This window comes from Bombina bombina, chromosome 6 (assembly GCF_027579735.1).
Source record: "Bombina bombina isolate aBomBom1 chromosome 6, aBomBom1.pri, whole genome shotgun sequence".
Lineage (NCBI taxonomy): Eukaryota > Metazoa > Chordata > Amphibia > Anura > Bombinatoridae > Bombina > Bombina bombina.
In genome coordinates, this window is record NC_069504.1 from 462912125 (window position 1) to 462933136 (window position 21012).

Here is a 21012-nt window from a genome sequence, read left to right on the forward strand (position 1 = left end):
TATTTTGGGGGGCTTTATTTTATTAGGGGGCTTAGAGTAGGTGTAATTAGTTTAAAATTGTTGTAATATTTTTCTAATGTTTGTAAATATTTTTTTATTTTTTGTACTTTAGTTAGTTTATTAAATTGTATTTATTTGTAGGTATTGTATTTAATTAATTTATTGATAGTGTAGTGTTAGGTTTAATTGTAACTTAGGTTAGGATTTATTTTACAGGTAATTTTGTAATTATTTTAACTAGGTAACTATTAAATAGTTAATAACTATTTAATAGCTATTGTACCTGGTTAAAATAAATACAAAGTTGCCTGTAAAATAAATATAAATCCTAAAATAGCTACAATATAATTATAATTTATATTGTAGCTATATTAGGGTTTATTTTACAGGTAAGTATTTAGCTTTAAATAGGAATAATTTATTTAATAAGAGTTAATTTATTTAGTTAGATTTAAATTATATTTAACTTAGGGGGGTGTTAGTGTTAGGGTTAGACTTAGCTTTAGGAGTTAATACATTTATTAGAGTAGCGGCGAGGTCCGGTCGGCATATTAGGGGTTAATACTTGAAATTAAGTGTCGGCGATGTTAGGGAGGGCAGATTAGGGGTTAATACTATTTATTATAGGGTTATTGAGGCGGGAGTGAGGCGGATTAGGGGTTAATAACTTTATTATAGTAGCGGTGAGGTCCGGTCGGCAGATTATGGGTTAATAATTGTAGGTAGGTGGAGGCGACGTTGGGGGCGGCAGATTAGGGGTTAATAAATATAATATAGGGGTCGGCAGTGTTAGGGGCAGCAGATTAGGGGTACATAGGGATAACGTAGGTGGCGGCGGTGTGCGGTCGGCAGATTAGGGGTTAAAAAAATTTAATAGAGTGGCGGCGATTTGGGGGGACCTCGGTTTAGGGGTACATAGGTAGTTTATGGGTGTTAGTGTACTTTAGAGCACAGTAGTTAAGAGCTTTATGAACCGGCGTTTGCCCATAAAGCTCTTAACTCCTGACTTTTTTCTGCAGCTGGAGTTTTGTCGTTAGATTTCTAACACTCACTTCAGCCAAGACTCTAAATACCGGCGTTAGAAAGATCCCATTGAAAAGATAGGATACGCAAATGGCGTAGGGGGATCTGCGGTATGGAAAAGTTGCGGCTGGAAAGTGAGCGTTAGACCCTTTCCTGACTGACTCTAAATACCAGCGGTAGCCCAAAACCAGTGTTAGGAGCCTCTAACGCTGGTTTTGACGGCTAACGCCAAACTCTAAATCTAGCCGTTAGCTCACCAGAATAAGCCCTGTGTAAAACATTATACTTCAGCTGCTGTCTAGCTGCACATAAAAAAAAAATAAGGAAGAAATGAACAGCAGCCAATCAGCATCAACAGTGCTGAGGTCATGAACTCTTTTACTGTGATCTCATGAGATTTCACTTAACTCTCATGATATTTCATAGTAAACATCCGTAAACTGAATAGGGAAATAAGATGAGTGTGCATGAGGCTCACTCCCTTGCCTGTCCCGGGACAGACATACTGATTTCCTGCTTAAAGTCCTTTACAATGGGCTATCACCTGAACATAGAGATGTTCAGGTGATATTTGCTAGTCAGCCTTTTGCAGCTGTGCTGCATCACTTTCAAGTGTTTCAATATTTGGGTATCATGGCCCTTTAGATTTTAACAAAAAATACAAAAGAATTGTGCTTGCCTGATAAGGACAGAGGCCTCTGCTTTACTGGTGGAGAAGGACACACTTTTAAATATATTACATGAAAATTAATTTTGTGTCATTGTAACAAGCAAATTCACATGTTTTCTTGATTGTAAATGATTGAATATATAAAAATTGAAGATAGTTTGTTTGTTTTTTCCATTGAAGAACAAGCTCTAGTCCTATTGTATTTAGGTGATTATATTTCATATTAAAGGGAAAGTAAAAGAAAAAGGAGAAAAGGCAAATAGATTTTTTGTAAAATAAAAAAACATAACAGACCTACTAATAGTATTGTCTCAGAGTGGCACAATTACTTAATTCTCTATAAACACTGGTTTTACTACTGAATGCTGATAAAGATGTTATACGTTTGCCTGTGTGTAGAATTATGGTTATGATGGCAGACTGGTAATAAAGGTGAATCTAGAATAATATATGTAATTATGTTGTTATTGGTACGCTATTGCTACTAAACCATCTAAAATCATAATGTTGCAAGAACAATTTACTATTGCCCAGGAGGGTAACTAGACCTCCCTGGGCCGCAGGGCAAAGGCTGTAGCAGGACCCCCATTTTAGTAGATGCTATTCAGCCACATAAGAACAAATGGAAGTACATCTATGTTACTGTGAGTCATCCTTCCCCCTGAGAACATGCACGTGCACTGCGTTCCTATACAAACCTGGTTCAAGTTTTTTATGTTCAACAACACTGTGGCAGCCATCTTGTAAAGGCAAACCCATATACTTTAAATCCACTGTGAGCCCTGTTTTGCATGGGGGGGGGGGGGGCACACAGAGGGGCTAGACATGATGCAGTTAGAGCCCAAGCCTCATCTTAGAGCCCAAGCCTCATCAGGCCCCACTGTAATAATAATGCTACTGATTGGACCAGATGGTTAAAGTATATGGAATTTTGATTTTCTTATTGGTGTACTTGCTATCTAATGGCTTTTAATCACTAATAATTCTACAGATGTTGTCTGCAGGTTGTGGCACAGTTGAATTACCCCCTTTACGAACAAACTCTTTACTCATTTGACATTTGTCAAATGAGCTCATATTTCCTAAGAGCCTACAACCAGCTTCATCATTAGAGCTAAGCAGGTGGCAGAACCATGTATTTTAAAGCACCCATCTCAGCCAATGTCACAGATATAACTTCATCGCCTCAAAATAGGAGCCTAAAATCAGTATGTGTAAATCAATACAGTGATTATCATCATGTATTTACCAGATACATTTACATTATAATGGAAAAATATTACAGCTTTTTAAGAATATTTATGCATTTTGGGATATTGAAAAATATCATATTAGTACAATTTTTAAAACAAGTTTATTAATGGAATATACAAGTCAATATTTATAGTGAAAAGGTTGACAATTATGTGGGATTTTGATTTTGCAACCACAAACAATCATGCTGTATAAACTGAGAGAGCTCTTAAAAATGTATTTGCACCACAGTAAGAAATATGGCTTCTGAAAAAGATTAAGATCTCAATCAACTTCATATTAAAATAAAAACATCACCGTAAATTAAAATATATAGGATTGCTCTATAGCCCCAGATAAATACTTTAGTGAATAGTTTTATTAGTCTTTTTTTATAGGTCAAGATTGGCACTGTTTTCCTGCCATGGTGCTTTACTGGGAGCATATGAAGCCTCTGATTGGTGCATAAGTTCTGCGCACAAGCTTGATTGACAAAACACGTGATCCCTAGTACTAATGAGACGCTTGTAATGCTCTAAGATGGCTCTCCCATGTTAATTTCAGAGTTTACATAAATAAAGGTTTAGCAGACTTTAGAAAAAAATACATCCCGTACATTAATAATTTACAAAGCAAACTATTACACAGCTAAATGTATTTGTACAGGTAGCCCTCAGTTTATGCCGGGGTTAGGTTCCAGAAGGAATGGTTGTAAATCGAAACCGTTGTAAATTGAAACCCAGTTTATAATGTAAGTCAATGGGAAGTGAGGGAGATAGGTTCCAGGCCCCTCTCAAAATTGTCATAAGTAACACCTAATACATTATTTTTAAAGCTTTGAAATGAAGACTTTAAATGCTAAACATCATTATAAACCTAATAAAATAATCACACAACACAGAATATAGCATTATAAACCTAATAAAATAATCACACAACACAGAATATATAATTAAACTAAGTTAAATGAACAACATTTGCTAAACAGCATTATAAACCTAATAAAATAATCACACAACACAGACTTCACTTGCATTTTTCTGCAAACAGTTCTTTCTATGCATTCCAATCTGGACTGATTTATAGACAGGAAGATCTTGTTCCTTTGAAATCTGCTCGATAGCTCAGGTCTGGTTAAACTGATTAATTTCAGCTTGCTTGGCTTTGCTGCAACACAAGCGGACAGCTCCACCTACTGGCTATTTTAATAATGCACTGCTTCTCAATGCTTTTCAATAGCAGTCACATGACTGGAAAAAAAGGTTGTTATTCTGAAACGGTGTAAATTGAACCGTTGTAAAACGAGGGCCACCTGTATTTAAACAATATAATTGCAATTAAATGTATTAGCAAAATGCTTTTGATTTGTTTTAATTGTTACTTAAGACCATGTTTTAAAAATTAAATCTATATTAATTTTGGTTGCACTTTCCAGGAAATCAAAGGATATGAGTTTGAGTCAGAAACAGATACTGAAGTCATCCCAAAATTAATAAAATATGTCTATGACAACAGAGAAAGTGAAGACATCAGTTTTTCAACTTTGGTGGAGCGAGTTATACAACAACTTGTAAGTAAATGTTAGCCTTAATTAGGTGACGTAAGAAAGTATAAGTACACATAAGGTTAAACATATTCTTTGCGTAAAGCTCAGATTAGTTCAAAGTAAATGGACTAAAACTTTTACAAGGACAGATCTTTATCACATGTTAAATAAGATATTTTGATTTTTCGATATATTCACAAAACTAAAACTACATTAGTCCAACTTGAAACTAACATATTTAAAGACTGGAGAAATTGCCAACTTACAGAAAAGCCAGTTCAAGTCAGCATTGGTTAGAAAAGCAGTTCTCTTGCTAATGCAAGTATAGCACACTGGCTATCCACAAAGCCCCAACTTACAAACAGCTTTATACCATAAATTGCTAATATCAAGTTGCATGCTGTTCTTCCATCAATTTGTACACTTTAAAGGGATATTAAACTGCATGCTCCTGGGCTTATGTCACTGCTTTAAAAAAAAAAAAAAAAAGATACCAAGAGAACGAAGAACATTTGATAATAAAAGTAAATAAGAATGTTAATTGAAATTGTATGATCTATCTGAATCATAAAATACAAATTTTGGGGTTCATGTCCCTTTAACAATCAAAAATACAACTATAACAAGCTACATTTGTAACACCATTTTAAAAAAGCAGTTGTCATTTGTTATTAAGTTGGTTTGGACAGAGAGAACAATTAAATACTTGTGCTAAATTCGAATACAATACTATTGCATTTAAAATATATTAATATTACATTAAAATGTTATAATTTTACATTAAAATTAAAAACCTATTAAATTAACTTTTGGAGCTGTTCTGTATACTTTCCAGCTGTAACACTGGCTACTAAGTTAATTTACAAGTCAGTTTCAATTGTATTTGCAAAGTTTAAAATGGCTTTTAAGTTGTTTGAAACCTAGCCTAGGCTTTATTACCAATGAAATGCAACTCAGCTGAAAAGTCTTTTAAATGTCAGTCCAGAATTGCTAGAGTTTTTAAATGGACATTCATGTCCTGTATAAAACAAATTCTTTTTTCTTGCTCATGAGAACAAGCCCTTGTCCACCCATAGAGCTGTGGCAGCTATATAAAGGAATAGGAACGTCAAAATTAAACTTGCATGATTCCGATAGAGCATGTAGTTTTAAGACACTTTTAAATTCACTTCTATTTTCAAATGTATTTCGTTCTCTTGGTATCCCTTGTTGAAAAAGAATAGACACATACCTTACATTAGTGGGAGCTAGCTGGTGATTGGTGCCTGCACACATTTGTCTCATGTGATTGGCTAACGAGAGAAGTTTAGCTAGCTGCCGGTAGTGCAATGCTGTTCCTTCAGCAAAGGATAATAAGATAATTAAGCAAATTTGATAATAGAAGTAAATTGGAAAGTTGTTTAAAATTGTATGTTCTATCCAAATCACAAAAGAAAATGTTGGAGTTTCCTGTCCCTTTAAGAGCCAATCAACATTTTATTCATATGTATGCAACATGTATTCCCTGTTGGTTCCAAAAATCATTTAAACAGATTTAACATATTTTTGTATGCAAACAAAAAATGCCATGCTTTATTGTTGCGTTTTAATATGCATTATATATTCCTTTACATTAAGGTCTCTTTGAATTGGGTTTAACCCTAAAGTATGATTTTTTTTTTAGTCTTATGAATCATATTGTAATTAGCGTACGTAATGGCTGAGGAATGTTGACTGTCCCATTTAAACAGAGTAATTATTCTCCTAAACTGATTACTGTTTTCTGTACTAGTATTTTGGGCTGAAATATAAAGCCTAAGACTATAAAAGAAAAGAAAAGTTGTACATAAAGCGATTAGGTCCTGTGCTCTATTACTCACTACGGCTCCTAAATTCATTGCCAATATGAGCAGTTGGTTATTTCTAAATTGAAAAACAAAATATAAAACTCAAATTGTAATTCCATATAAAGTGCCAGATTAGAAGTGGAGCGCAAAATTGCACTTTCGCAAGTGTGATATTTGCACTTCACTCGTAATACCAGCACAGAGCCTCGTTCTCATGCAGTGAGATACAGCAGAGTACCTAGTTCAGTAAAGGGGATAAGTTGCGTGGTGATGGGCAGCAGATTTAAATAAACATGTATATGAAATTTATATATATTTATATATACACACACACGTGTGTGTTTATATGTTTATACACATATTAACACATGAATATATATGTATATAAGCATATACATATATATTTATAGTAATTACACAGTCCCCATAGACCGCAATGTAAAGGCACTTTTCAGTGCCGTTTTATTTTTTTAACATCCCTCACCAGCACACTTTAAACCCTAAAAACAGCCTTGAGCAGTTATTTTTAATAAAAATAAAGATTCTACTAATTTTTTATTTCATTAAGGTACACTATACTTTATTTTGGAGGCAATTGGGGGCCATTTTTTAAATTAACCAGATATCTGATCTAGGCCCATTTTGGTATATTTTATGACACCATTTCACCTCCAAATGCGATCAAAAAAAATAAATTAATTTTTTAACAAACTTTGGGTTTCACATTGAAATTATTTACATACTGCTTGTGTGATCATGGCACAAATGGTTGTAAAAGCTTCTCTGGGATCTCCTTTGTTCAGAAATAGCAGACATATATGGCTTTGCCATTGCTTTTTGGTGATTAGAAGGCCACTAATTGCAGCTGCGCACCACACTTCTATTATTTCAGACAGTGAAGGGGTTCATCTGTAGCTTGCAAGGTTAATGTTAGCTTTAGTGTAGAGATTACCCTCCCACCTGACACTTCCCACCCCCCCACCCCAATGGTCACCCCCATTTTATGTACTGGCAGGCATTTTTTTACATAAATATTTTTATATATTTCTATATCAGCTGCAATGTGGGATCCCCCCTTACCCTTGAACCACCCTGATTCCTCCCAAACAGCTCTCTAACCCTCCCTCCTCTAACTCTTGTCTGCCATCTTAGGTAAAATGTTTTTTTTAATTAATTTTTTTCTTTAGTGTTCTATAGGGCCCTCCCACTTCTGCCGCCACCTTCCTGCCTCCCCCCTCCGCTGCTGGACCAAGGGACCTGCCTCCCAGATTGCCTCCCGCCGGCACCAGCACAAGATCGTTGCAGACAGTGACACACACAGTATCACTGTCTGTAACAATCTGGCATCTGCCCTTATTTGAAACCGGAGCACCAATCGCGCTTCTGTTCCATATGCGGGCAGATGCCTGGATTTCAGGAACTCCAGCTCTTGGCTTTAACTTAACAGCCGAGACTGCTGGAGCTTCCTGAACAGTAGTCAAGAAACTGTTAAGGGGTATATCCCTGGAATGCAAATCAATGCAAATGTTAATAAAATGATAGCTTTAAAAATATTAGTTTTGTATACTAACATTTTTTTCAGTTTAAAGTTACTAGACTTTAAAATCAAATCTTATGAAGCAATTAGAGTTGCTACTTTAAAAAAAAAAAAATACTGGTCAAGGTAATTGGTATACAGATGCATTATAATTATACATCATATTTCAGAAACGAACCCCAATATTTAAATGACCACTTAGTTCAATTTAGACACAAAGAAGCAGTTTAACCAAAACAGGGTATTTTCTCTTGTAAGGTGTATCCAGTCCACGGATCATCCATTACTTGTGGGATATTCTCATTCCCAACAGGAAGTTGCAAGAGGACACCCACAGCAGAGCTGTAATATAGCTCCTCCCCTAACTGTCATAGCCAGTCATTCTCTTGCAACTCTCAACGCGCATGGAGGTAGTAAGAGGGAGTGGTGAAAAATAGTTAGTTTATTTACTTCAATCAAAAGTTTGTTATTTTAAATAGTACCGGAGTTGTGCTATTTTATCTCAGGCAGAGATAGAAGAAGAATCTGCCTGAGTTTTCTATGATCTTAGCAGGTTGTAACTAAGATCCATTGCTGTTCTCACATATGTCTGAGGAGAGAGGTAACTTCAGAGGGAGAATGGCATGCAGTTTACTCTGCTATGAGGTATGTGCAGTTATAATTTTTTCTAGGATTGGAAATGCTAGAAAATGCTGCCTGAATACAGTGATTTAATAACGACTGGTATCATGCTTACTCTCAGGGGTAATACCCTTATAGATATGCTATATAAAACGTTTGCTGGCATGTATAATTGTTTTTTATATATGCTTGGTGATAAAACTTTATTGGGGCCTAATTTTTTCCCCATGGCTGGCTTTATTTTTGCCTAGAAACAGTTTCCTGAGGCTTTTCACTGTTGTAATATGAGTGGGAGGGGCCTATTTTAGCGCTTTTTTGCGCAGTTAAAATTACAGACTGAGACATCCAGTTTTCCTCAGAAGTTCCCTGAATGCTACAGGACATCTCTAAAGAGCCTAAAATTGTTAGGTAGGAGCCACAGTAGAGCTGTGGCAGTTTGCTGTGACTGTTAAAAAACGTCTATGTCGTTTTTTTGATCCGTTTTTTGAACTAAGGGGTTAATCATCCATTTGCAAGTGGGTGCAATGCTCTGTTAGCCTATTACATACACTGTAAAAATTTTGTTTGTGTAACTGCTTTTTTTCACTGTTTTTCAAATTTTGACAAAATTTGTTTCTCTTAAAGGCACAGTACCGTTTTTTATATTTGCTTGTTAACTTGAATTAAAGTGTTTTCCAAGCTTGCTAGTCTCATTGCTAGTCTGTATAAACATGTCTGACATAGAGGAAACTCCTTGTTCATTATGTTTAAAAGCCATGGTGGAACCCCCTCTTAGAATGTGTACCAATTGTACTGACATCACTCTAAGCAATAAAGATCATATTCTGTCTTTAAAAAATTTATCACCAGAGGAATCTTACGAGGGGGAAGTTATGCTGACTAACTCTCCCCACGTGTCAAATCCTTTGACTCCCGCTCAAGGGACTCACGCTGAAATGGCGCCAAGTACATCAAGGGCACCCATAGCGTTTACTTTACAAGACATGGCGGCAGTCATGGATAATACACTGTCAGCGGTATTAGCCAGACTACCTGAACTTAGAGGTAAGCGAGATAGCTCTGTGGTTAGACGAAATGCAGAGCATACTGACGCTTTAAGAACCATGTCTGATACTGCCTCACAATATGCTGAAGCTGAGGAAGGAGAACTTCAGTCTGTGGGTGATGTTTCTGACTAAGAAAGAATACCTGATTCTGATATTTCTACATTTAAATTTAAGCTTGAACACCTCCGCGTATTACTTAAGGAGGTTTTAGCTGCTCTGAATGACTGTGACACAATTGCAGTGCCAGAGAAATTGTGTAGACTGGATAAATACTATGCAGTGTCGGTGTGTACTGATGTTTTTCCAATACCTAAAAGGTTTACAGAAATTATTACTAAGGAATGGGATAGACCAGGTGTGCCGTTCTCTCCCCCTCCTATTTTTAGAAAAATGTTTCCTATAGACGCCACCACACGGGACTTATGGCAGACAGTCCCTAAGGTGGAGGGAGCAGTTTCTACTTTAGCAAAGCGTACTACTATCCCTGTCGAGGACAGTTGTGCTTTTTCAGATCCAATGGATAAAAAATTAGAAGGTTACCTTAAGAAAATATTTTGTCAACAAGGTTTTATCCTACAGCCCCTTGCATGCATTGCCCCTGTCGGCGTTCTGGTTTGAGTCTCTGGAAGAGGCCTTACAGGTAGCGACTCCATTGGATGACATACTTGGCAAACTTAGGGCACTTAAGCTAGCTAATTTTTTTGTTTGTGATGCCATTGTTCATTTGACTAAACTAACGGCTAAGAATTCTGGTTTTGCTATACAGGCGCGCAGAGCGCTATGGCTTAAATCATGGTCAGCTGACGTGACTTCAAAATCTAAGCTGCTTAACATTCCCTTCAAGGGGCAGACCTTATTCGGGCCTGGTTTGAAGGAGATTATTGCTGATATCACTGGAGGAAAAGGTCATGCCCTTCCTCAGGACAGGTCCAAATCCAGGGCCAAACAGTCTAATTTTCGTGCCTTTCGAAACTTCAAGGCAGGTGCGGCATCAACCTCCTCTAATGCAAGACAAGAGGAAACTGTTGCTCAGTCCAAGGCGGTCTGGAGGCCAAACCAGACCTGGAACAAAGGTAAGCAGGCTAAAAAACCTGCTGCTGCCTCTAAGACAGCATGAAGGAACGGCCCCCTATCCGGTAACGGATCTAGTGGGGTGCAGACTTTCACTCTTCGCCCAGGCATGGGCAAGAGATGTTCAGGATCCCTGGGCGTTGGAAATTATATCCCAGGGATATCTTCTGGACTTCAAAGCTTCCCCCCAAAAGGGAGATTTCACCTTTCACAATTATCTGCAAACCAGATAAAGAGAGAGGCATTCTTACACTGTGTACGAGACCTCCTAGTTATGGGAGTGATCCATCCAGTTCCAAAGCAGGAACAGGGACAGGGTTTTTACTCAAATCTGTTTGTGGTTCCCAAAAAAGAGGGAACCTTCAGACCAATTTTGGATCTAAAGATCTTAAACAAATTCATCAAAGTTCCATCATTCAAGATGGAAACTATTCGTCCCATCCTACCAATGATCCAGGAGGGTCAATATATAACTAAAGTGGATCTAAAGGATGCTTATCTTCACATTCCGATACACAAAGATCGGTTTCTCAGGTTTGCCTTTCTAGACAGGCATTACCAGTTTGTAGCTCTTCCCTTTGGATTAGCTACAGCCCCAAGAATCTTTACAAAGGTTCTAGGGTCGCTTCTGGCAGTCCTAAGGCCGCGGGGCATAGCAGTAGCCCCTTATTTAGACGACATCCTGATACAGGCGTCAAAATTCCAAATTGCCAAGTCTCATACGGACGTAGTACTGGCATTTCTGAGGTTGCATGGGTGGAAAGTGAACGAGGAAAAGAGTTCTCTATACCCACTCACAAGAGTTCCCTTTCTAGGGACTCTGATAGATTCTGTAGAATTGAGGATTTACCTGACGGAGTACAGGTTATCAAAGCTTCTAAATTCCTGCCGGGTTCTTCATTCTATTCCGCGCCCTTCGGTGGCTCAGTGTATGGAAGTAATCGGCTTAATGGTAGCGGCAATGGACATAGTGCCGTTTGCACGCTTACATCTCAGACCGCTGCAACTATGCATGCTCAGTCAGTGGAACGGGGATTACGCAGATTTGTCCCCTCAACTGAATCTGGACCAAGAGACCAGGGATTCTCTTCTCTGGTGGCTATCTCGGGTCCATCTGTCCAAAGGTATGACCTTTCGCAGGCCAGATTGGACAATTGTAACAACAGATGCCAGCCTTCTAGGTTGGGGTACAGTCTGGAACTCCCTGAAGGCTCAGGGATCGTGGACTCAGGAGGAGTCTCTCCTTCCAATAAATATTCTGGAACTAAGAGCGATATTCAATGCTCTTCAGGCTTGGCCTCAGTTAGCAACTCTGAGGTACATCAGATTTCAGTCGGACAACATCACGACTGTAGCTTACATCAACCATCAAGGGGGAACAAAAAGTTCCCTAGCGATGTTAGAAGTTTCAAAAATAATTTGCTGGGCAGAGATTCACTTTTGCCACTTATCAGCTATCCATATCCCAGGTGTAGAGAACTGGGAGGCGGATTTTCTAAGTCGTCAGACTTTTCATCCGGGAGAGTGGGAACTCCATCCGGAGGTGTTTGCACAACTGATTCATCGTTGGGGCAAACCAGAACTGGATCTCATGGCGTCTCGCCAGAACGCCAAGCTTATGTGTTTCCACCGTTTCCTCTGCCCCCTCGACTGATTGCCAAGATCAAGCAGGAGAGAGCATCAGTGATTCTGATAGCACCTGCGTGGCCACGCAGGACCGGGTATGCAGATCTAGTAGACATGTCATCCTTTCCACCATGGTCTCTGCCTCTGAGACAGGACCTTCTACTTCAGGGTCTTTTCAACCATCCAAATCTAATTTCACTGAGACGGACTGCCTGGAGATTGAACACTTGATTTTATCAAAGCGTGGCTTCTCCGAGTCAGTTATTGATACCTTAATACAGGCACGAAAGCCTGTCACCAGGAAAATTTACCATAAGAATTATGGGTGTGAATCCAAGGGTTACTCATGGAGTAAGGTCAGGATTCCCAGGATATTATCTTTTCTCCAAGAAGGTTTGGAAAAAGGATTGTCAGCTAGTTCCTTAAAGGGACAGATTTCTGCTCTGTCTATTCTTTTGCACAAGCGTCTGGCAGATGTTCCAGACGTTCAGGCATTTTGTCAGGCTTTAGTTAGAATCAAGCCTGTGTTTAGACCTGTTGCTCCACCATGGAGCTTAAATTTGGTTCTTAAGGTTCTTCAAGGAGTTCCGTTTGAACCTCTTCATTCCATAGATATCAAACTTTTATCTTGGAACGTTCTTTTTTCGGTAGCTATTTCCTTGGCTCATAGAGTCTCCGAGCTATCTGCCTTACAATGTGATTCTCCTTATCTGATTTTTCATACGGATAAGGTAGTCCTGCGTACCAAACCTGGGTTCTTACCTAAGGTGGTATCTAACAAGAATATCAATCAAGAGATTGTTGTTCCATCCTTGTGTCCTAATCCTTCTTCGAAGAAGGAACGTTTATCACACAATTTGGACGTGGTCCGTGCTTTAAAGTTTTACTTACAAGCTACTAAAGATTTTCGTCAAACATCTGCTTTGTTTGTTGTCTACTCTGGACAGAGGAGAGGTCAAAAGGCTTCGGCAACCTCTCTTTCTTTTTGGCTAAGAAGCATAATCCGCTTAGCCTATGAGACTGCTGGACAGCAGCCTCCTGAAAGGATTACAGCTCATTCCAAGAGCTGAGGCTTCCACTTGGGCCTTTAAAAATGAGGCTTCTGTTGAACAGATTTGCAAGGCGGCGACTTGGTCTTCGCTTAATACTTTTGCTTCTTCGGAGGCTATATTTGGGAGAAAGGTTTTACAGGCAGTGGTTTCTTCCATTTAAGTACCTGCCTTGTCCCTCCCTTCATCCGTGTACTTTAGCTTTGGTATTGGTATCCCACAAGTAATGGATGATCCGTGGACTGGATACACCTTACAAGAGAAAACACAATTTATGCTTACCTGATAAATTTATTTCTCTTGTGGTGTATCCAGTCCACGGCCCGCCCTGTCATTTTAAGGAAGGTAATTTTTAAATTTAAACTACAGTTACCACTGCACCCTATGGTTCCTCCTTTCTCGGCTTGTTTTCGGTCGAATGACTGGCTATGACAGTTAGGGGAGGAGCTATATTACAGCTCTGCTGTGGGTGTCCTCTTGCAACTTCCTGTTGGGAATGAGAATATCCCACAAGTAATGGATGATCCGTGGACTGGATACACCACAAGATAAATAAATTTATCAGGTAAGCATAAATTGTGTTTTTTACATTTATCCTTTATTATCTACATTGACATGAACCTTACAAATCCTGGCCATTCTGGTAAAATACTTACTGGGTGGCAAACCTAGAAGAAATTAACTTAGTAGTTGATATACATGTTAGTATCAGTTAACAAACAATTTAAAGGGACATAAACCCCACACTTTTAGTGCTTTACATTTATCTAGCAAAAAAAGCTTGCATATTAAAAAAAAACTGTTGAAATATGTGACCTATTAGCTTTAGCATCCAACAAAAAATGAGTACAAGAAGTAAACCAGTAAATGTTAGAACATTATTTTATGTTTTTATTTTACTGTAGATTTGATATGCAAAGCTTATATTGAGACATTTTTATAACTATGTTAAATGCTTTTCGCATGAAATTATTTTAAGAGGTAGAAAAAATAAATAATTTCTAACTACAATTAATATCACAAAAGTTCAAAGTCTTTTTACTGAACAATGGACCCTTTTAGTGTCTGTTTTTTGTTTTCATTTAAAATGACTTCACTTTGACCCCAACACATGGTTGACAAGACTGAGTGCCAAGAGAAGTCTCAAGATAGCAATAGTAGCTTGAACATAAGTAACTTTTTGGAAGGATGGGGCCCCTTATATGTTACTGTTTAAAGTGACCACATTCTTTATACTTTTCAGGAAGGAGCTTTTGCACTGGTTTTCAAGAGTATCCATTATCCAGGCGAAGCAGTGGCCACAAGGTTTGTGTTGTGATCCTTCCTGTTCTTATGGAAAGGAAAGTTTGCATACCTTCTTGTTTGATCTCTAGTATAATCACAAAAAAAGTATCTTTTGTAATTACTTTTCCTGTTCATTTAGCATTATAGACAGTCACATTTTAAAAGAGGCGTACTAAATAAAAGTAAATTACTCAGTTTTACCAGTTTATTTAAAAAAACAAAACAAAAATAACTTTAGCATTAAGGCTACCAATGAAAGTGCTGCGATGTGTCAATATATTCAAAGGGATCTTCCGTGATGTTGAGCAAGACACCAAAATATTTCAAGCTGCTGACATCTATATTAACAGACAGCATCGCAAAGAGGCGTTTTACTATACATCCTAATGGGTGATGATGCTGGCGATATATTCCAGCCAGCATTGGCGCTGACATTGGCGATGTATAGTAAAGGATCCCTTTGTAATATATACTATACCTATGTACCCCATAACCAACCCACCACCACCACAAACTAAACCTACACTAATTAACCCCTAAACTGCCAACAGCCCACCGCAATAAACCTTCTACCCTATAAATCCCTAAACCGTCAATAGTCCACCGCAATAAACCTACTACTCTATTAACTCCTAAACCGCCAATAGCCTGCCGCAATAAACCTTCTACCCTGTTAACCTCTAAACTGCCAATAGCCCAACACATTATCCCCTACTCCACTTAACCACTACACCACCATAACCCTCTAACCTATTAACCCCTACACCACCACAGCCCACCAATGCAATAAACTCCCTAACCTATTAACCCCTAATCTGCTACAACCCCCAACTCAATAAGCCCCTAACCTATTAACCCCTAATTTGCCACAACCCCCAAATGCAAACTTCACCTAACCCCACCCCACCTCTGAGCTAACATCCCCTAAGTTACAAAAAATAACAAACACTAAATTTACACAAAATAAAAAAAACTTCCATTACAGAAAAAAACCAACATTACTAACAAAAAAACACAGTTACGCCTATACTAAAACTATGGCCCCCTTTAAAAAAAAACACCCCAAAATAAAAAACCCTATACTAACACTATAACTTACTATAACAATAGCCCTTGAATAGGCTTTTTGTAGTGCATTGCCCCAAAGTGACTATTTTTCATATAAAAACTACAACACGATTCTACAATAAACACCCCCCCCCCCCCCAAAAAAAAAAATAAACTAAAAAAATAACCCTATCCTCAACGACGCATGTCGTATAGGGTACATCTTACACAAACTGGTCTTTGAAGACCAGCGACGTACCCTGTACGTCGTTAAGGGTTTCAAGCGGCTGAAAGCGATCCTGATCGCTTCCAGCCACTTTCAAGGTATTGCTGTGATGCCTCGATATTGAGGAAAATTACAGCTAAACACAAACACCAAAAAAATGTAAAAAGAGCCCTGGTCCTTAAGGGAAAGAAATTGAAAAATGGATTGTCCTTAAGGGGTTAAAAAAGATTGCCCTGAGTAGCACATTTGGTTGGACAGTGCCCTTAGAAGTGCATACTCCTTTGCTTCCCACAAAAAATAAAAACCTATTCTAAAAATAAAACTAATCTAAAAAAGGGTTGCGCTGAAAAGGGCATTTGGTAGGGCATTGCCTTAAAGTGATTTCAGCTCCTTTTTAATTAAAAAAATCAAAGCCTATAGTAAAAAATCCTAAGAAGGAAAAAAAAAAAACTAAGCTTAAAAATAAAAATGCCGACCCCAAACAAATCCTAACGCTAAACCCCAAAGTTTGTACTCACCAACTTGACTCCGGCACCTAAGTTATCCCCAATAGCAGTGCTCCTCTTTATGGTGGGGCCCATCTTCATCCTGGCGGCAGTGGCGGAAGCCCATATTCATGGAGGCAGCAGCCTTTTTCTATCTTCATCTATCTTCTGCCGCCACTCCGCTGAGGAAGTCTTCATCCATCTTTAACCCGATGCATCTTCTTATCTTCTTTTCTTCTCATCTGCTGGTCTTCCATCCCCAACGTCCTCTTAATGCGGTCACCTGCGGCACACTGAATTTTGAATGCGAGGTACCACCTTATATAGGGGTATGCTTGCATTACTATTGGCTCATTTTCAAATCCAAATTCACTCAGCCAACAGAATAAAAGCTTTTTCTATTGGCTGATTCAGCACTGCAGAATAGGATGATATTTTATAAATAAAGGCTAATCATAACAACACTAATAACTTTACTTATAAATTACCAAAGTATGTTTAAAGTATCAAGAGCTAAATGATAATAGTAAGACTTATTCTGGCCTTAACAAGAACTGTGCCTGTGGTCTTCCAGACACTGACAGCTTAAATCTGTGCGATAGCTTTTTGTAGCCTTCCCCTAAACCATAATGTTGAACAATCTTTGTTTTCAGGTCATTTGAGAGTTGTTTTGAGGCCCCCATGTTGCCACTCTTCAGAGGAGAGTCAAAGAGAACAACAACTTGCAATTGGCCACCTTAAAGTGATGCTAAACCCAAATGTTTTCTTTTGTGATTCAGATAGCGCAGGCAATTTTAAACAACTTTCTAATTTACTCCTATTATCAATTTTTCTTTGTTTGAAAAAGCAAGAATGTAGGCTTAAGAGCCGGCCCCTTTTTTGTTCAGCACCTGGGTAGCGCTTCCTGATTGGTGGCTAAATGTAACAAATCAATCAGGAAGCTCTGCCCAAGTGCCGAACCAAAAATGTGCCAGCTCCTTACCTTACATTTCTGCATTTACAAATTTAGGCCTAGATTTGGAGTTTTGCGTTAGAAGGGGTGCGTTAGCTACGCGTGCTTTTTTTCTCCCGCACCTTTTAAATACCGCTGGTATTTAGAGTTCACAGAATGGCTGCGTTAGGCTCCAAAAAGGGAGCGTAGAGCATAATTTACCGACACTGCAACTCTAAATACCAGCGGTGCTTACGGACGCGGCCAGCTTCAAAAACGTGCTCGTGCACGATTCCCCCATAGGAAACAATGGGACAGTTTGAGCTGAAAAAAAACCTAACACCTGCAAAAAAGCAGCGTTCAGCTCCTAACGCAGCCCCATTGTTTCCTATGGGGAAACACTTGCTAAGTCTGCACCTAACACCCTAACATGTACCCCGAGTCTAAACACCCCTAACCTTACACTTATTAACCTCTAATCTGCCGCCCCCGCTATCGCTGACCCCTGCATATTATTATTAACCCCCAATCTGCTGCTCCGTACACCGCCGCAACCTACGTTATCCCTATGTACCCCTAATCTGCTGCCCCTAACACCGCCGACCCCTATATTATATTTATTAACCCCTAATCTGCCGCCACCAACGTCGCCTCCACCTACCTACACTTATTAACCCCTAATCTGCCAACCGGACCTCACCGCTACTCTAATAAATGTATTAACCCCTAAAGCTAAGTCTAACCCTAACACTAACACCCCCCTAAGTTAAATATAATTTAAATCTAACAAAATAATTTAACTCTTATTAAATAAATTATTCCTATTTAAAGCTAAATACTTACCTGTAAAATAAATCCTAATATAGCTACAATATAAATTATAATTATATTGTAGCTATTTTAGGATTAATATTTATTTTACAGGCAACTTTGTATTTATTTTAACCAGGTACAATAGCTATTAAATAGTTAATAACTATTTAATAGTTACCTAGTTAAAATAATTACAAAATGACCTGTAAAATAAATCTTAACAAATCCTTACAATTAATCCTAACACTACACTATCAATAAATTAATTAAATACAATACCTACAAATAAATACAATTAAATAAACTAACTAAAATACAAAAAATAAAAAAGAACTAAGTTACAAAAAAAAAAATATTGTACAAACATATTAAAAATATTACAACAATTTTAAGCTAATTACACTTACTCTAAGCCCCCTAATAAAATAACAAAGCCCCCCAAAATAAAAAAATTCCCTACCCTATTCTAAAATAAAATTAGAAAAGCTCTTTTACCTTACCAGCCCTTAAAAGGGCCTTTTGCTGGGCATGCCCCAAAGAAAACAGCTCTTTTGCCTGGAAAAAAAACATACAATACCCCCCCCAACATTACAACCCACCACCCACATACCCCTAATCTAACCCAAACCCCTCTTAAATAAACCTAACACTAAGCCCCTGAAGATCTTCCTACCTTATCTTCACCACGCCGGGTATCACCGATCGATCCAGGCTCCGATGTCTTGATCCAAGCCCAAGCGGGGGCTGAAGACGTCCATCCTCCTGCTGAAGTCTTGATCCAAGCGGCGAATGAAGAAGTCCATCTTCGGGCAGAAGTCTTCATCCTATCCGGGCAGAAGAGGACATCCGGACCGGCAAACATCTTCATCCAAGCGGAATCTTCTATGTTCTTCCATCCGATGACGAGCGGCTCCATCTTGAAGACCTCCGGCGCGGATCCATCCTCTTCTTCCGACGACTAGACGAGGAATTAAGGTTCCTTTAAGGGACGTCATCCAAGATGGCGTCCCTCGAATTCCGATTGGCTGATAGGATTCTATCAGCCAATCGGAATTAAGGTACAAAAAATCTGATTGGCTGATGGAATCAGCCAATCAGATTCAAGTTCAATCCGATTGGCTGATTGGATCAGCCAATCGGATTGAACTTGAATCTGATTGGCTGATTCCATCAGCCAATCAGAATTTTCCTACCTTAATTCCGATTGGCTGATAGAATCCTATCAGCCAATCGGAATTCGAGGGACGCCATCTTGGATGACGTCATTTAAAGGAACCTTCATTCGGACTTAGGACGTCGGAAGAAGAGGATGGATCCGCGCCCGAGGTCTTCAAGATGGAGCCGCTCGTTATCGGATTAAGATAGAAGATGCCGCTTGGATGAAGATGGTTGCCGGTCCGGATCTCCTCTTCTGCTCGGATAGGATGAAGACTTTGGAGCCTCTTCTGGACTTCTTCAGCCACTTGATAGAAGACTTCAGCCGGATGATGGATCTCCAGCCCCCGCTTGGGCTTGGATGAAGATTTCGGAGCCTGGACGGATCGGTCATACCCGGTGTGGTGAACATAAGGTAGGAAGATCTTCAGGGGCTTAGTGTTAGGTTTATTTAAGGGGGGTTTGGGTTAGATTAGGGGTATGTGGGTGGTGGGTTTTAATGTTGGGGGGGTATTGTGTTTATTTTTACAGGCAAAAGAGCTGAATTATTTGGGGCATGCCTCGCAAAAGGCCCTTTTAAGGGCTGGTAAGTTAAAAGAGCTTTTCTATTTTAATTTTAGAATAGGGTAGGGCATTTTTTTATTTTGGGGAACTTTGTTATTTTATTAGGGGGCTTAGAGTAGGTGTAATTAGCTTAAAGTTGTTGTAATCTTTTTATTATGTTTGTAATTCATTTTTTTATTTTTTGTAACTTAGCTTTTTTTATTTTTTGTACTTTAGTTAGTTTATTTAATTGTATTTATTTGTAGGGATTTGTATGTAATTAATTTATTGATAGTGTAGTGTTAAATTTAATTGTATTATTTTATTTAATTAATTTATTGATAGTGTAGTGTTAGGTTTAATTGTAACTTAGGTTAGGATTTATTTTACAGGTAATTTTGTACTTATTTTAACTAGGTAGCTATTAAATAGTTCTTAACTATTTAATAGCTATTGTACCTGGTTAAAATAATTACAAAGTTGTCTGTAAAATAAATATAAATCCTAAAATAGCTACAATGTAATTATTCGTTATATTGTAGCTATATTAGGGTTTATTTTACAGGTATTTAGCTTTAAATAGGAATAATTTATTTAATAAGAGTTAATTTATTTTGTTAGATTTAAATTATATTTAACTTAGGGGGGTGTTAGGGCTAGGGTTAGAGTTAGCTTTAGGGGTTAATACATTTATTATAGTAGCGGTGAGGTCCGGTCGGTAGATTAGGGGTTAATACTTGAAGTTAGGTGTCGGTGATGTTAGGGAGGACAGATTAGGGGTTAATACTATTTATTATAGGGTTATTCAGGCGGCAGTGAGGCGGATTAGGGGTTAATAACTTTATTATAGTAGCGGTGAGGTCCGGTCGGCAGATTAGGGGTTAATAATTGTAGGTAAGGTAGCAGCGACGTTGGGGGAGCAGATTAGGGGTTAATAAATATAATATAGGGGTCGGCGGTGTTAGGGGCAGCAGATTAGGGGTACATAGGGATAATGTAGGTTGCGGCGGTGTGCGGTCGGCAGATTAGGGGTTAAAAAAATTTAATAGAGTGGCGGCGATGTGGGGGGGCCTCGGTTTAGGGGTACATAGGTAGTTTATGGGTGTTAGTGTACTGTAGAGCACAGTAGTTAAGAGCTTTATGAACCGGCGTTAGCCCAGAAAGCTCTTAACTCCTGGGTTTTTTCTGCGGCTGGAGTTTTGTCGTTAGATTTCTAACGCTCACTTCAGCCAAGACTCTAAATACTGGCGTTAGAAAGATCCCATTGAAAAGATAGGATA

At 38.5% G+C, this 21012-nt stretch overlaps 1 protein-coding gene across 1 annotated transcript in view; it reads left to right on the forward strand.

The window, feature by feature from the left end:
• GFPT2 (glutamine-fructose-6-phosphate transaminase 2) overlaps positions 1-21012 on the forward strand; it is a 123086-nt gene that overhangs the window by 37708 nt on the left and 64366 nt on the right. The window contains exons 6-7 of the mRNA XM_053717235.1: positions 4362-4496; positions 14492-14553. Of these exons, the coding sequence (XP_053573210.1) occupies positions 4362-4496; positions 14492-14553 (197 nt within the window). The remainder of the gene's footprint in view (positions 1-4361; positions 4497-14491; positions 14554-21012) is intronic.